At 42.7% G+C, this 14,824-nt stretch overlaps 1 protein-coding gene across 5 annotated transcripts in view; it reads right to left on the bottom strand.

Moving 5' to 3' along the window:
• LOC126297857 (protein sickie) overlaps positions 1–3,035 on the bottom strand; it is a 1,116,277-nt gene extending 1,113,242 nt beyond the window's left edge. For 4 of the 5 annotated variants that reach the window (XM_049989128.1, XM_049989130.1, XM_049989132.1 and 1 more), the window contains exon 1: positions 2,880–3,024. In XM_049989128.1, coding sequence (XP_049845085.1) covers positions 2,880–2,957 — 78 coding nt within the window. In that variant the 5' untranslated portion in view covers positions 2,958–3,024. Of the gene's footprint in view, positions 1–2,879 lie in introns of all 5 variants that reach the window. The other variant, XM_049989129.1, reaches the window with a different exon arrangement.
• Between the last annotated feature and the right edge of the window lie 11,789 nt (positions 3,036–14,824).

The following is a 14,824-nucleotide window of genomic DNA, read 5'->3' as shown; positions in this document are numbered from 1 at the left end:
ATGCGCTCGCAGGTATTGCATGGAAAGTTTGGGCGCTGATCGCGCGAGCTAAGGGCAACGCACTGAAGTTGCCGAAACACTATTAGCAGTCCAGTCACGTTTCCGTTCTATTGATTTCCTTCTGTGCGTTTGACAGTGCCAAGGCCTAGGTGAACAATTCCCGACACCTCTGTGGGCGCGCCCCACATATGTTAGGAACAAAGGAATTAGTCTTTACAATAAGCGAAACTAAAGACACGAAATATGTACATACCTCGCTAAAGACGGGTACCATGATAAAGTCGTTCTCTGGAGTGGAAAATGTGTGACTTACAAGCCTAATCAGAAACATAGGGTAGTTTAACGCAATATACATAGATCAGAATGACTTTGTTGATTTAGATAAAAATCAATCGAAGAACGTGAATGTCATTTCAGTGTGTGTGTGACGGATTTTTCATTTCAAAGCAATAGCCACATATCGCAAACAGATGGGGCCACAGTGATTTGCCAGTCGAGATACAAACTAATGTAAAGTAGATGTAATATAGGTGTGATGTTCGTTGTAACCTGTACTAATAACGGGGAGAAGATTTTTTTCGTTTCTGTGGCAGTTTCTTGCATTCAGTAGATGGATGTATTATTAAAAATAATTTTTACCACAAAATTAAGGATTGCCGCAGTTTCTGTTTCAAATTGTACCTAGTAAACATACTTAGTCATAAACGACTAGCTATATAGAACTGATGTGCTTCAAAGTATTATGCCACGCCTTATCCATGAGTCTGATGTTAACTTTTCACCTGTGTATGTCTGATCGAAACTTTGACTATTGCCTTCTCGCAATGTAACTTTACGGTTGTTAAAATTTCATTCTGATGAAAACATCCTTAGAGGTGTCGAAACCTATGTCAATTGTATTAAAAAGTTATTTGCGACCGGTTGGACGCGTTATTTCTCCGTTGAGACTTACACACGGTTGGTGAAAGACAGCATGTTCAAAACTGTATGCCTTCTCCATAATCTATTGTACGAGAAATGAAGAGTAATGTATCCCTCCTATAGTTTTAAATTACATCATTCGCTTCGTGATCTTACTGTTGATAAAATGTCAGCCAATAAGAACAATAATAATAATAGTAATAATAAATTTTGCATTGAGAAAATCCTCTCATGTAAGTCAGAAAAACAGCTAACACTAAGACTTTGAGCTTCGGTATTATCGCTTGCAGTATGGCTGAAGCACTCAATGTGTGAAGTAATTTCACCTGTATGTATAGCAATTTCTAGAAAAATACAAATAAAGAAAGCATCTTCAAGAAACAAGCGTACAGAAACTGAAAAACACAATGCCAGCGCAGTTACATTGACATGGATGGTAAATACTGTTGAGTGTGTTATTACAAGCTGAAAATAGACCATTGCGCTGGAAGTATGAAAGCCCATCATGCCGAAATGTGTTTGTAAACTATTTTGAGACAATGGTTGCGAGATAATGAAAGCTTACACAAATCAAATGAGACATGTTTCAACATCAACGGAAGTCTGAAATGGGCCTATAATCGGATGTATCTTAGACTAGACAGCCGCATGATGTATTTTAGAATGACGAAATGTTCGCGTTTGCTTGCAGGTATATAACAGATTGCTGCCTCAAGTTAACAGCGCCGGTCCAGTGTAATTCCAAAACAGTCTTAAATTCCTGGGATTACAGCTTGATAATAAATTCAGTCGGGAGGAGCACACCACAGAACTGCAGAAACGCCTTAACAAATCTGTATTTGCAATTCGAGTGTTAGCAGACATAAACGACATAAAAGTGAAAAAGCTTGCATACTTTCATTCCATAATGTCATATGGTATAATATTTTGGGGTAACCCTCCAAGTCAAAAAAAATTTTCAGAGTCGAGAAGCGTGTAATACGTATTATTGTGGAGTAAATTCACGGACGTCCTGTAGAAACCTCTCCAAAGAATGGGTATACTAACTACTGCCTCTCAGTATATTTACTCCTTAATGAAATTTGTCCTAAATAATATACCTCTTTTTCCAACAAACAGCTGAGTTCAAACATACAATACTAGGAACAAAAATGATCTGCACAAGGACTTAAAAGCACTTACTTTTGTTCAAAAAGGGGTCCACTACTCAGGAACACTCATCTTCAATAATTTGCCAGCAAACATAAAAAATTTAGTTACAAATAAAGATCAGTTTAAAAGGAGCCTGAAAGACTTAGTAGTGGCCAACTCCTTCTACTCCATTGACAAATTTTTTAATAGAAACAAATGATGTATTGTATATATTCATACTATTAGTATTGTCATTTGCGCTTAAAAAAAGAGACATGTTCCACATACACGAGGATCTCCTCAACACGGATCTATGGAACGAAAAACTAATCTAATCTAATGTAACTGGCACAGTGTGACAATGATGCGCTGAAAAGTTACGCGTCATGGGGAAAATTGTTTGCGACGCTGAATTGACACCAGGCACTTGTAAATTTTGTTATACCACAGTTCAATAACAGACTGCGAGGGAACCTCGCAATGATTGATCATTGCTCAAGTTCACTTATCACTAAAATAAAATAAACAACGATAACTTTCATTTCGAGATCTAATACAGCGAACACGAATGTAATTTTTCTGGATTTTCCTGTGGCGATATTGTTGATCACGACAGGTGGAAGGTACTTCGTGGCACGTGTGCTTATATACAAGCACTAACACACGACTTTCGAAAGCAGAGTGAGCGGTAAGAACCCCGGGCGTTGTCGTGCTGCGGGCGCATTTGACAGCGCAAGTAGGCGTGGGCGCATGTTGTCATTCGCAAGCAGCGCGCCACCTGACGGCGGAGCGGAGCAGGGAAGTGTCCAGCAGCCGGACGGACGTACCTGCACGATGGGTTTCTGCGTCCGCAGGTCATGCTGGTCATCTGGTGCTCTCGAGACGGCCCGTATACACCCGGCCATAGCACATGTTTCGACTTGTACAGGTAGCGCGCCGCGGACTCCACACACAAATCGATGTGGCTCGGGAGACACGTGACTGCGACTCTGAATCACGAGGCGCGGCGCCCGCCGCCGGCCGAGGAATTACCGGAAGCGCATGCGCGCCGCGCCGCCCGCCCCTCCCCCTCCCCCTCTCTAAACATAGGAACACACACGTGTTCCGACTATTGCCGCCGTCTACACACAAATAACCCCGAGGTGGTGCCGCAAATGAAACGTTTCTTAATCTTTCGCCCCCTCTCGGTGGAGAAAGGCGGGTGTGAAAAAAACGGCGTGATAAGGAATGAAGCGTCGTCTGCTTCAGTGTAGGGATGCCGGTTGCGATCGAACGACGCGCACTTGGAGGCGCGGCAACGATACGGCGCCGCGCTTTCGCCAAAACAGTCGCGTCCCGCAGCTGACGGGCACCGGCTGTTCCTAATCGAGCTCTGCAGCCAGACGACTCGATCATACAGCGTAACGCGTAAAGAGGCAATTTTCGCGGCAGGGTGAGAAGATAGCCTCGGGTAGAGCCCTCATCCGTGTAAATGAATGCCTGGTTGGCTAGTCATTACTATCGCAGAAACGCGGTAACCAAATGCGCGCAGGACGCGATTGGCGGGTAAATGTCACTCACAACATCCGACTTACCCCTCCATTTCTCCACTACCCAATTAATTCTCTCTCCCTTCCGTCACCACTCTGATGACGTGCAACAAGAAGAGCAGCTGACAACAGAAACAAAAATGTCACATTTCCAGGTGAGCGAAATTTCCTTAGCAGGAGGTGATTCGATCAACCCTCCGACAGGCACTTGAGTGCGAACGTAGAATAGTCATGTAGATGCAGAGAGGCTCCAAACGAAACACGTGCTACGATAAAAAGCAAAGACATTATAGTTACTGTTTGATCGACTGACAATGTGTCCGCACCTACTCGTCATCGCCGATTTTATTTAGGGTGTATGCAGGGCGTGGCCAGGAATGAAATTGACAGAATTGGGAGCACCAGATGTCTAAGTGTTTTAAAAAAGAATAGCAGTTATGGCGCAAGTAGGGGGCAGCGGGAGCCATTGATGTTACCGCAGCTTAACAGTGGACGGGTGGCGAAGCGGAAAAAATACAGAACGGTGAGCAGAGGGTCGTGGGATCTAGTCCCTACGTAGGGACTTTTTTTTAAATTTCAATTTCTACGTTATTTATACTGCGAATAAACCGAAATAGTTCTCAGAATATTGCAATTGTCAATATTTTCATAAGTAGCATGACAAGGGAAGGCAAAAGAAAATTTTGATTTGTAAATAAATACCCAGGAAGGAATTGTAAGGTTCATACGATAGTGTCGTGTCTACATCTACATGACTACTCTGCAATTCACATTTAAGTGCTTGGCAGAGGGTTCATCGAACCACAATCATACTATCTCTCTACTATTCCACTCCCGAACAGCGAGCGGGAAAAACGAACACCTAAACCTTTCTGTTCGAGCTCTGATTTCTCTTATTTTATTTTGATGATCATTCCTACCTATGTAGGTTGGGCTCAACAAAATATTTTCGCATTCGGAAGAGAAAGTTGGTGACTGAAATTTCGTAAAAAGCTCTCGCCGCGACGAAAAACGTCTATGCTGTAATGACTTCCATCCCAACTCGTGTATCATATCTGCCACACTCTCTCCCCTATAACGTGATAATACAAAACGAGCTGCCCTTCTTTGCACCCTTTCGATGTCCTCCGTCAATCCCACCTGGTAAGGATCCCACACCGCGCAGCAATATTCTAACAGAGGACGAACGCTACAAAATTATATACTTTCATTATTTTGCAGTTGATGATTTACACATGTTGGGGCAATATTCATCTTAAAAACAGGGGAAGCAGTCATTTTCTTTGCATCCGGCACACGTTATGAACGCCACATTTTTACAATTACTTGGTAGTTTTAAAATTTCTAAACAAAAATAAATTTGGTTTACATCCATAAAAGGTTCTCTCTCGTCGCATAGTTTGGCAGCAAACCGCGCGAATTGATCAATCCGCCAAATATTGGCGAGGATAGCTGGTAACGTACAACGGAATGTACTTTAATGCTGGATGTGATTTCTTTTTACCTCTCCACGAGATAAGAGCTGTTTTGGAGCTTTTTGGTCAAATTCTTAAGTTGACTATAAAGACAATTGTCTCAGGGTTGCACTAGTAGAACGCATTTAGGGGATTCACTGTAATACTGCACGATGGCACTCCTTATTCATCTTGAAAAATCTCACCGTGTTACTACGGGTTTGTTTGTCCTTTCTACGAATCAATGAACACAAGAAATTTTTTCTCCTGCCTATACGGTTTCATCACATCAAATATAATATTCTGAACATTATCTCGGTTCATTTCCAGTGAAAGCAACGTAAAAACTGAAAATAAAAATAAACCTTCTGCATAGGGACTCAATCCCACAGTCATCGGATTACCGTTCTGTACAGCCGGCCGCGGTGGTCTCGCGGTTCCAGGCGCGCAGTCCGGAACCGTGCGACTGCTACGGTCGCAGGTTTGAATCCTGCCTCCGGCATAGATGTGTGTGATGTCCTTAGGTTAGTTAGGTTTAAGTAGTTCTAAGTTCTAGGGGACTGATGACCACAGCAGTTGAGTTCCATAGTGCTCAGAGCAATTTTTGAACCGTTCTGTACACTTCGCCCTGTGCCAACTGCTGGCTGAAAACTACGCTAACATAAATGCCTTACGCTTCAGCCGACTCTCGCAAAAAATGGTATTTTTTAACACATGGCGATTTGGAGCTCCTACTTCCTGTCACTTTCTTTTCCGGCTTAGCCATAAATTTTGGCCACATCGGTGATACCGAGTCGACGCAGTCCCCTTGTCAAATGGTTCAGATGGCTCTGAGCACTATAGGACTTCACATTTGAGGTCATCAGTCCCCTAGACTTAGAACTACTTAAACCTAACTAACCTAGGGACATCACACACATCCATGCTCGAGGTAGGATTCGAACCTGCGACCGTAGCAGCAGCGCGGTTCCGGACTGAAGCTCCTAGAACCGCTCGGTCACAACAGCCGGAATTCTCATTGTCAGATGTACTTTCCCATTCCCCTTAAATGTCTTTACGATACTGAAAAGCTAAATCTGTGCGATCGGATGGTAATATAAATACGTGAAATCCAGAATAAGAGTCCAGTACGCACCGATCAGAACACAGGTGCCGGCCAAAATAAATGCAAAGAAAATAGATGTAAACATCTCAAGTTCTGGATAGTAACAAGCGCAGACTTTGACGTAACCGCACATTGCTGCTCCATTTTCAGCACTTCTGTTCCATCTCCAGAGTATTAGCAGGAGAAGTGTCCTCAAGCTCGTGGTCTAGCGATTAGTGCCGCTGTCTCCAGGACGCTGGGACCCGGGTTCAATTCGCGGCCGGCTCGGAGATCTTCGTTCGTGTTGTCCTGATCATTTTTAGCACATCTACATTGACGCGAAAGCTGCCAAAGTGGCTTCAAACTGAATGACTTATTTTGACAAATACTGAAAGTATATCTAACGGCAAATATACGTTTAGTTTTTGTCAAAAGAAACCCAAAATCATGTTCTGAAATAGTATTTTGTTTCTCCACTAGACAGTTCCATAAGTTCCTCCAGGTCTGGGGCGCTGCAGTCATGGACTGTGCGGCTGGTCCCGGCGGAGGTTCGAGTTCTTCCTCGGGCATAGGAGTGTGTGTTTGTCCTTAGGATAATTTAGATTAAGTAGTGTGTAAGCTTAGGGACTGATGACCTTAGCAGTTATGTGTCATAAGATTTCACACACATTTTTTCTTTTTTTTTGAGGTTCCTCCAAAAAATCGTAACACAACACACACACACACACGTCATACAAAGAAATGTAAATCCACCTGATGATGCAGATTTAAACCTTTCAAACGTGATTGGTAAGAGGAAACTTGTTTCATTTAATGTCAAGAATAGTCACGGTAAAGTCTAACCTAAAATGTTCGCATTTAAACATTTCTATTTCCTGTTCTAACCAAACGGCGTGAAATAAAGGGAAAGCTGTCTCACCTGTTCGCCGATATATTTTCCCGATGCCACTGCCAGGTACCGACGTGCACTATTTTGAAGTGGGATGTGACTGTACCTAACCATTTTACGGCTGGCGCCACAGCTCGCTTTATGGAGTAATATTATAGGTCCAGGAACACATTAGATTCGAGTACAAGCGTCCAGTAGTGCTGAAGCAATTGCAGCTGTATGTACTCTTCGATTACTGCTGACTTTTACTTTAAACTAGCAACTACGTGTAAGCGTTCCCTACTCTGCATGACCCGAAGAAACCAGCAACGGTAAAAAGTACTTGACCAATTAGGATACAATTCTCTGTGGTACTGAATATTAACACCAACGTCGCTGAAACAGAATATCACCAAAAAAGTAGTTTGTAGTTTCTTTTTCTTCTCCTTTTAAAGTTGATGTTGAGTTGGGATACGTTTTGACACAACTGTATCAACATCTGTACGAGTAACTGAAGAATAAAATTATGTAAATTAAATTTTTGGTTCCTTCCGCTCTGTAAGAAACGATTCCTGCTCCGCATATACTGGCGACTCGGTATATTTGCACTTGCTGGGAGTGTACCGATTGGACATGAGGGGTGCTAGCGCGGTAGAGCATTAGAATTAGTACGGGGGTTCCAAAACATTAGACTCTCTGAATAATGACAGCCAGTCTGTGAAATCGACGGAGAGGGGACGACAATGTGTTTGTTTATGGAAAACACTCATTTGCGTTTCGCTCGCTGAGCGTTCGCAGTGAAATAACATGAGCTTCATTATTGTGTAGTGTCGACATGAAGTGTTTGCCCAGAACGAGATGAGTGTGTCCAAACAGTAGCTTGATAATGCGACTTTCTCTTTATGCACTTGCCATTTCTCCTCATAGACTATCAAACGTGACCATTATTAGTCTTTAAAGTAGAAAGGAAGTTGATATACTACAAGAAGTTAATTGTGTTTATCCACAGCCCTTGACTGCACTTTATATGATTCTTTATGATAATCACTCACACACTCAAATATGTCTGTTGGTACTGCAGATATGCGTCCTAAAATGTGTCAGACACAACGTTCGAGAGCTGCTGTTTTTTTTTTTTGCATTTTCCTTTTGATTCTGACAGTAGAAAACGAATGTCATTGCGTCAGCAAAGATCTCTGTTCATAATAAGCTAACCTGTTCGGAAGTTACATACATACGTTCTTTGTTGTTAAGCATTACAACGAGCCTCGAATTTAGCCAGAACAGCGGGAAGCTCTAAAACTACTCATCCTAATGTAGAGATGACGTGTATGTGGCCAAAATACTACGATCTTCGGAAAGTAAGTCTCTTTACAGCCACCGTCTCCTGTTATTCTCACGGCGTGGTTCTCAAAGATTACCGCTGCAGGGTCCGCATGATCACCGTGAAGTTTACATACTAATTCCGTACCAATTGGAGAACACTCTTCAGGCGTAACATCAGCTTCATGTTAAAAAGAAAATTTGCTTCCATTACGGTGCAAGGCCTTCTCATACTCGTCATAGAACTGCACGACATTCTCTTAGAAGTACTTTCTTGTCTACATACTCGGATTCCATTGATTATTTTTTGTTACCAAACTTAAATAAGTGACTGACTGGATTAATATTTCATCAGATTGTAGTTTTGAAGCTGTAACAATTGCTTAATTTGCACAATTGGACAAGTTTTATGTTACTGAGGACATTAAAATATGGAGGAACCGTGAAAGATTCTCAGATATGTGAATGCCTCAAGACTTGCTCTGTAATAGTACCCAGTACGTTGTCCTAGGCGGCGAATGCCCATCAGAGACAAGGATACTGTCAGGAATGTGCCAGGAAAGTGCGACTGGACCACTATTTACTTCTATATACATAAACGATCTGACGCATAGGACGAGTTGCACTAAGTTTCAAACTGGAACTGTTTCCTTAATCTGCATAGTTGAACCAATTTTATTTCACCAAGACATTAAAATGTCGGAAAGCCTTTGATGTTTGAGGGAACTACGACGAAACGAAAGTTCCTTAAATTAATCGTTTTCTTTGTTAGGCACTGTAGCGTACGGTAAAGTGTCGTCATTGCGTTATTGTAGGAGGTTGGTGCGATAAATGTCACCTTGCTCTACATGCAGAAAAAAAGTTAATGCAGATGACAAGAAAATGTTTTGTATAAATAATTAAGGCACCTCCAGAATTTTGACTACTACGACAATCATAATACAATAAAATGACATTTGTTATACTGATATGATGTAAAAACAAATCTATTATCTACAGTCAAACATTACGAATGCAGGTAATGGTGTGAGAATAAACGAAAACGTTTGTGACTAGTTACTAACAAAAAAAATATATGTAACTCTGACAGAAACCTTATTTAGTAAATTATAATGAGTTGCTGATCCCGATACCATCACAGCGGTGTGTTGGCAGTAGATACCTTCCGCCATGCACCATATGGTGGCTTGTGGAGTAGGTATGTTCAAATGGTTCAAATGGCTCTGAGCACTATGGGACTCAACTGCTGTGGTCATCAGTCCCCTAGAACTTAGAACTACTTAAACCTAACTAACCTAAGGACATCACACACATCCATGCCCGAGGCAGGATTCGAACCTGCGACCGTAGCAGTCGCACGGTTCCGGACTGCGCGCCTAGAACCGCGAGACCACCGCGGCCGGCTAGTAGGTATGTAAATGTAGATGCGTCTAGGAGAAAATCCAGGAAATCATGTACATGGAATCTTCACAGCGGCCATAAAACATGTCACCCTTCGACTACCGTCAATACAATTTCAAATCAGTTGCCATCTAATAACGATATGCTTACAGATAGGGTGTTTCTAAATTAAGCTTACAAATTCCTAGGACATGAAGTGGACGCTGGGTAGAAATTATATGAACAGTTTCTCCTTTAATGTTCTCTTACAACGGGAGCAAAAGTGTGGAACGATGTCTTCCACACCCCTGTGTCTAATGGGTGCAAAAGGCAGTAGTAATCTTCTGTGAGTTTGGTGATCATTTGACAAAAGCATTGTTAAAATGTGGATCAGGAGGTGTACCAGTTGACAAAATAGCCTCCGAGTGTGTGAGACGTCAATATTTCACATTTTGTATATAGTTTAGACACGCGGCGTGATTCCACATGGTTGGTTATACATTCAGTTGAAAAGCGGTGACATAGTGACAAGGGGTATAACCGACATAAAAGTTTTCTGGGTACCATACCCAGAAAACTTTTATGTCGACTGACTCTGGCCGCGGAGGCCTAAACAATTATAAGGGGTATAATGGTAACCCAGATCCGAAATGAAACAAAAAAACTGTAAAGCAGGTAAAGCAGGAAACACAGGACACAGACAGTCACAACCAACAACACGTCTCCAGACAGGCATAACCAACGATAAGAGAAAGAAAACACAGCAACAAGAATAAAAAATGTGGTAGATAATAACAAAAATATACGAAATCACTACCATTTTCAAAAGACCAGCATACTAAACAGAGAGATCAATCCAAAATGATCAATCCAAAATGCATCCGAAAACTAATAATTGAGGCAGTTGTTTCGTTTGCATTTCAATACGTAGAACTAGAGGTATTTACAGCGGCAGTAAGAGAAATCTGTCAATTTTGCTGAAAAGTGCCAAACACACCCAACAACGATAGAAAACAAATCCCATCGAAATAATGATGTGAATATGACAAGAAACTCGCTGTTTCTATTAATATAAAGAAGTAAACTCTGGATTTCTGTCCTCAGATGGGCCAATCTAGGCCAGCCGACCGCCATGTCACCCCCAACCAATGGGGTTATCTAAATGCGATACGGAGGGACGTGGGGTCGCCACACCCTCTTCTGGCGGTTGACAGCTTTGGAGACATTGGAGCCACCACTTATCATTCAAGTAGCTCATTAGTTGGCATCGGAAGACTGATTGGGCCCCATTCCAGTCCTCCCAGCAAGGAAGACTCCCTGGCAGAACCGGCATTTGAGCCCGTGTCCTCTGCGGACGGTATTAACAGAGAGGAGAAACATTAACAAGTGATCAAAAAAATTCTTCTCTCATTTCCTTTTGGCCTGCAGTCCCCGTTCCGCCACACACAGTATTTGATCAAAAGTTTCTTGACAGCAAAATGCATAAATGCTCTATGAGAATTTGCTGAAATTTTTAATATACCGAAAAACTTATGTTAATCTCGATCACTGTGTTTATTTATTTTATTCCGCCTTACGCACTTCGGCTACGCCATTTTCAAAGGCTCAAAAGAGGTGGTGTAACGGGTATGAGTGAAGATCTATTTATGTAAGGTACTGTCATCTGTACACACATAAGCGTGTTGGTTATTTTGTCTCTGTGTGGCCGGCCGCGGTGGCCGAGCGGTTCTAGGCGCTACAGTCCGGAACCGCGCGACCGCTACGGTCGCAGTTTCGAATCCTGCCTCGAGCATGGATGTTTGCGATGTCCTTAGGTTAGTACGGTTCAAGTAGTTCTAAATTCTAGGGGACTGATAAGCTCAGAAGTTAACTCCCATAGCGCTCAGAGCCATTTAAACCATTTGTCTCTGTGTCGACCAGTCTTCCCACAAACACATCAGACGCATTACTACCTTATGTATTTTGCATGGTCGTAACCACACCGCTAAGTGCACCACACCCTGTATATATTATACATTGATATGTAAAAACTACACTGGACTTGTCAAACATGAATATACAGTACCTGGTCTACAATAAGTGATGACATTTTAGTGCAAACTAACCAGTCTTTGGAGCATATGCATTTCACAAATGTGTGACACACACACACACACACACACACACACACACACACACACACACTACTCATTGGAGACCTATTGCAGTATGACCAGAGGGTTATTTAGAATTGCTGCTAGGGTTTCAGAAGGCGGCTGTGTGAAAATTACAAGACATACAGAAAAATGACACATCTCACTTGACAGAGTATATCTCCAAGTTTCGATTCGTAATGCACGCTGTCGCGAAGTTGCTGAGGACACATCTAAGGGGGCAGGAGTGTCACAACATCTAGATGAAATCGGCTACTCCGTATTGTCGCATCTACACTACTGGACATTAAAATTGCTACACCAAGAAGAAATGCAGATGATTAACAGGTACTCCTTGGATAAATACATTATACTAGAACTGACATGTGTTTACATTTTCACGCATTGTGGGTGCATAGATCCTGAGAAATCAGTATCCAGAACAACCACCTCTGGCCGTAATAACGGCCTCGATACGCCTGGGCATTAAGTCAAACAGAGCTTTGATGGCGTGTACAGGTACAGTTACACATGCAACTTCAACACGATACCACAGTTCATCAAGAGTAGTGACTGGCGTATTGTGACGAGCCAGTTGCTCGGCCACTACTGACCAGACGTTTTCAATTGGTGAGAGATCTGGAGATTGTTCTCTCCAGGGCAGCAGTCGAACATTTTCTGTATCCAGAAAGGCCCGTACAGGACCTGCAACATGGAGTCGTGCATTATCCCCCTGAAAGGTAGGGTTTCGCAGGTATCTAATGTAGGGTAGAGCCACGGGTCGTAACACGCGCCGGGTGATACGCCACTATGGCAATGACGAATACACGCTTCCAAAGTGCGTTCACCGCGATGTCGTCAAACACGGATGCGACCATCGTGATGCTGTAAACAGAACCTGGATTCATCCGAGAAAATGGTTTTGCCATTCGTGCACCCAGGTTCGTCGTTGAGTACACCATCGCAGGCGCTCCTCTCTTTGATGCAGCGTCAAGGGTAACCGCAGCCATGGTCTCCGAGCTGATAGTCCATGCTGCTGCAACGTCGTCGAGCTGTTCGTGCAGATGGTTGTTGTCTTGCAAACGTCCCCATCTGTTGCCTCAGGGATCGAGACGTGGCTGCACGATCCGTTACAGCCATGCGGATAAGATGCCTGTCATCTCGACTGCTAGTGATACGAGGCCATTGGGATGCAGCACGGCGTTCCGTATTACCCTCCTGAACCCACCGATTTCATATTCTGCTAACAGTCATTGGATCTCGACCAACGCGAGCAACAATGTCGCGATACGATAAACCGCAATCGCGTTAGGCTACAATCCGACTTTTATCGAAGTCCGAAACGTGATGGTACACATTTCTTGCCCTTACACAAGGCACCACAACAACGTTTCACCAGGCAAAGCCTGGCAACTGCTGTTTGTGTATGAGAAATCGGTTGGAAGCTTTCCTCGTGTCAGCACGTTGTAGGTGTCGCCACCGGCGCCAACTTTGTGTCAATGCTCTGGAAAGCTAATCATTTGCATATCACAGCATCTTCTTCCTGTCGGTTAAATTTCGCGTGTATAGCACGTCATCTTCGTGGTGTAGCAATTTTAATGACCAGTAGTGTAATTAGCTCGCGTCTGCAGGTAGGCAATTCAATGAGCAGTTTTCCAAAGCGGACAGCTGTCGTTGCGTCTTCCGGTAGTAACTTCAATGAGTCGCTCTCACGTACTGGTGTGTACTGCGGGTTAGAAACTTGGAGAGATGCTGTATCCATTGATGTGTGTCTGTTTTCAGCATGTCTTATAGTTCTTGTGCAGTCATCTTCTGAAACCCCAAAGATACCTATAAATAACGCTGTATTCATTTGCGACCGTAGGTTCTTTACCATCTTCTAAATTCTGAATATAGACTTCGCAAACTACCTTCCAGCGTGTGGTGGAAGGTTGTTCTGGTACCACTCTCTTAACTCCTTCCCTGTTCCATATGCAAATGTTGCGTGTGAAAAATGCTTGTCGCTACATCTCCATATGACCTCTAATTATTTTGATTTTCCCATTGTGGTAATTTCTGTGAGGGAAAGTGCTATGTCGCCCGACTCCTTTCTGAATGTATCCTCTCCAAATTTGAGCAGTAAACCTCTCCGTGAAGAACACTGAAAAGCAGTGTACGACGAAATAGTTGTATCGAGTGACAAAAGAACAATAATCCACCAAAAAAAAGAGTGCGAAAATGGTGAACAGTGTGTGGAAGGCGAGAACACAAAGATCTGATTATATGGCAGTGATAAAACTGGTAGTGTGACCTCCAGAAATCGCGAAGTGAACTGTTTGATAATCTATAACTAACAAAACTGTATCGTTATAGATCCCACTGATGATGCCTTACAACACGAGAAGGCGAAACGCGTATGGGATAAATAAAGTAACTAGCAGCAGGAAAAGGCAGTTTTATTTACAAAACAAGTATATATAATAAATATCTCAATGATTTTTTGGGAAATGCATTGACTAATGACCCTAATTGTGTGTTTGAGCTATCTCTTATTTATAGATCAGTTGCACTATGAGGGTGCAGATAATGCTAAAACTGCAGCCCGTTCTGGGGCGTGTCCCCTTAAGATTTCAGGCTGTGGAACCTGGAGAGAAAACACGAAAGTTGTCGGATAGCGCAATATTCACTAAAGCGCTCTTTCGTTTTACGTAAAAAAACAAAATGAGAACTAGTTTAAATCTACAATTAATACCTGAAAACCAAATTAGAGTGATATTTGAAAACATCTTCTGGAGACCCCCTTTAAATAAAAATCCAAACGCGTTCGTGTGATTGAATATCAATATGGCTGAACGTAAAAGACTTGTAGACTGGTGTCCAAAATTAAAGCAACAAACCGCTATTTCCCAGTTCTGTGCCTAATTCACGATATAGTCACACAAACTGTCAACAGACGACAATAAGGTCATGTTCTGCACGGAAGATGGCATTCCGGTCAACGGACAATCATGTCAACGATGACG

Source organism: Schistocerca gregaria, chromosome X (genome assembly GCF_023897955.1).
Source record: "Schistocerca gregaria isolate iqSchGreg1 chromosome X, iqSchGreg1.2, whole genome shotgun sequence".
In the NCBI taxonomy this organism is placed as follows: Eukaryota; Metazoa; Arthropoda; class Insecta; order Orthoptera; family Acrididae; genus Schistocerca; species Schistocerca gregaria.
The sequence above is the reverse complement of the archived record's forward strand: the minus strand, read 5'-3'. Positions and strand labels throughout refer to the sequence as shown.